General features: G+C 58.9%; 1 protein-coding gene across 1 annotated transcript in view; it reads left to right on the forward strand.

Moving 5' to 3' along the window:
• The window catches only part of LOC122170404 (bromodomain-containing protein 4-like), a 17,223-nt gene extending 14,792 nt beyond the window's left edge, over positions 1-2,431 (forward strand). Inside the window, exons 7-8 of the mRNA XM_042837202.1 lie at positions 1,550-1,602; positions 1,771-2,431. Coding sequence (XP_042693136.1) covers positions 1,550-1,602; positions 1,771-2,292 — 575 coding nt within the window. The 3' untranslated portion in view covers positions 2,293-2,431. The remainder of the gene's footprint in view (positions 1-1,549; positions 1,603-1,770) is intronic.
• The last annotated feature ends 253 nt before the right edge of the window (positions 2,432-2,684 follow it).

Below are 2,684 nucleotides of genomic sequence, written 5' to 3' on the forward strand. Positions count from 1 at the left end.
CCCAACATTGGCATCTCCAGCCCAACATTGTGCATCGTCAACCCACCGTTGGCATCTCCATCCAGCATTGGCGTCTCCAGCCCAACTTTGGCCATTGCCAGCCCAGAATTGAGGATCTTCAACCCAACTTAGGGCATCTCCAGCCCAACACTGGGAATCTTCAACCCAGCATTGGCATCACCAACCCCATGTTGGCATCTCCAACCCACATCACAGAGAAGACTGCTCTGTTACAACACCCTGGTGGCTTTTTCAGCCTCATCGCTGGCGCTGACGCTTGTCCTTTCCCGATCCTCCCCCATCTCATTCGAGCTCACATCTTAATTCCACTCAGCCCAAAGCTTTTCTCATCTCTTCCCCAATCCTCACAATCTGCACTTTTGATTCCTTTCCCTTCCTGCGATGGTTTTTACCCCTAGTGACACTGAAAGAGGGCTCCTTGTAGCCCTCCCCTCGAATTACAACCCGCCAGGTCTTCAGCCCACATCCTTGCAGCCGTAGGTAAGTGGAGCACCCCCAGAAGCATCCCGTTTCTTGGCCCGTCTTCCTTTTCTCTGCCTCCCCAGCCATCAACGTGCGAATTCTTCCCGGTGGTTTTGCTTTGGGAGGATGAAATCTCACACCGTGGGGCTTTGCCACGCGAGTGCACCTCGACCAGAGCGTTCTTGTGTTCCAAACTGCTGTTTGGGGGATGCTGCAGGACGGCACCTCGGCTCGGCCGGCGCGCATTGTGCTCCAGCTCTTCACTTTTGCCCAAAAAACTCTCGTTCCCAGCTTGTTGTCGTCCGCACGCAGATGGGAAAAGCTGACTTTTGCCAGAGCTTGGGATGAAATCCCGCTCCGTGCCATGGATGGATGAAATAACACCGCATGAGGCCGAGGAGCCGAGCGCAGTCGCCGTGGAATTCGCTGCCGAGGAATTTTTGGCCCGATAACCCAGCATCAGAGAAATGCGTTTCTGCGTTTCTCTCTTTTCTTGGCGGAGAGAAAATCCTGGGAAAGGCCGAGCTGGGAAGGCAGACTTGGTGCAGTTGTTGTGCTTTAAAAATACCCCCGAGCGAAGGAGGAGGAGGAGGAGGGAGAGGTCAGCCTTCGTCCGCTCGCACAGCCGGCCCCAGCGCTGGAGGCAGCGCTGCCTGTGCTGAGCTGCACTGCTGAGCTCCTTTTTTTCTCCCTTGCTTCCTGCCTTTCTCCCCCTTATCTCTGCCTCCCAGCGAGGCCGCATTCCTGGAATTGCTGCGTTCGGTCAGGCACAGCTCTGCTGCTTTTTCCCAGCGCTGCAGCAGCAGGGATGCGGCTGGAAGGAGGCTGCGGCTCTGTGCCAACATGCGGGGCCCCGGCCTCCGGTGTGGAGCTGGGCAAAAGCAGGGCATGAGCTGGACTTTGCCTTCCTCGTGGAATCGTTAAGGTTGGAAAAGACCTGAGATAATCTGTTCCAAGTTTGTCATAGCGAGCCCCGCCTTCCTTTTTTTTCCTTTTTTGGGGGGGGGAAGGGGTGCAGAGAGCAGCAGCGCCCGGGTGTTAATTTGTGCCGTCCTTCTCTTTGCAGAAATGGCACCAAAACTGAAGAAGAAGGGGCACTCTGGGCGAGAGCAAAAGAAGGTAGGACACGGAGCAGCCCCTGCTTGCAGGGCTGGGCTCCAAGCCCCGGGGGGGGGGGGGATCCCACACTCCCTCCCTCCACCAGCAGAGCCCTTTGCTCCGCTCGGAAGCCGTCCTGCTTCCAGCCAAACCCGAGCCACACAATCTCCCCGCCTTTCTCCCTTTCAGCATCACCACCACCACCACCAAGCGGTGCAGCAGCAGCAGCAGCAGCCGCCTCCTCCTCCTCAGCCCCCTCAGCAGCCCCCGCCGCCTCCGCCGCAGCAACTGCAGCCGCAGCAGCTGCAGCCTCAGCCTCCACCTCCGCCGCCCGTCCCCCCGCAGGCCCCGCCGCCGATGAAGTCCTCCCCGCCTCCCTTCGTACCTGCGCAGGTCCCCGTCATGGAGCACCCTCTCCCGGGGAACATGTTCGACACTATGCCGCATTTCACTCAGCCCATCATGCATCTCCCTCAGCCCGAGATGCCGCCTCATCTTCCCCAGCCGCCCGAGCACAGCACTCCTCCCCACCTGAACCAACACGCGGTGGTCTCGCCTCCAGGTGAGCGCAGCGGGGGGGGCTGGGGGCGCTGCTTTGGGTGCTGGAGGAGCCACGTTCAGTTCTGGGTACCTTCCATTGAGTTCTGGATACCCTACATTGGGTGCTGGGGGCGCTGCCTTGGGTGCTGGAGGTGCCATGTTGAGTTCTAGATACCCTACATTGGGTTCTGAGGGTCTGCTTTGAGTGCTGGAGGTGCCACTTTGAGTTCTGGATGCCCTACATTGGGTTCTGGATGCCCTACATTGGGTTCTGAGGGTCTGCTTTGGGTGCAGGGGCTGCTGCTTTGGGTGCTGGAGGTGCCACCTTGAGTTCTGGGTACCTTACATTGAGTTCTGGATGCCCTACATTGGGTTCTGGGTGCTCTGCGTTGGGTTCTGGGTGCTCTGTGTTGGGCTCTGGGTGCTTTGCGTTGATTCTGGGTGCTCTGTGTTGGGCTCTGGGTGCTCTGCGTTGGGTTCTGGGTGCTCTGAGTTGGGCTCAGGGTGCTCTGCGTCGGGTTCTGGGTGCTCTGCGTTGGGTTCTGGGTGCTCTGTGTTGGGTT

This window comes from Centrocercus urophasianus, unplaced genomic scaffold (assembly GCF_019232065.1).
Source record: "Centrocercus urophasianus isolate 14NV4802_14NV808 unplaced genomic scaffold, USGS_Curo_1.0 seq_695, whole genome shotgun sequence".
NCBI lineage: Eukaryota > Metazoa > Chordata > Aves > Galliformes > Phasianidae > Centrocercus > Centrocercus urophasianus.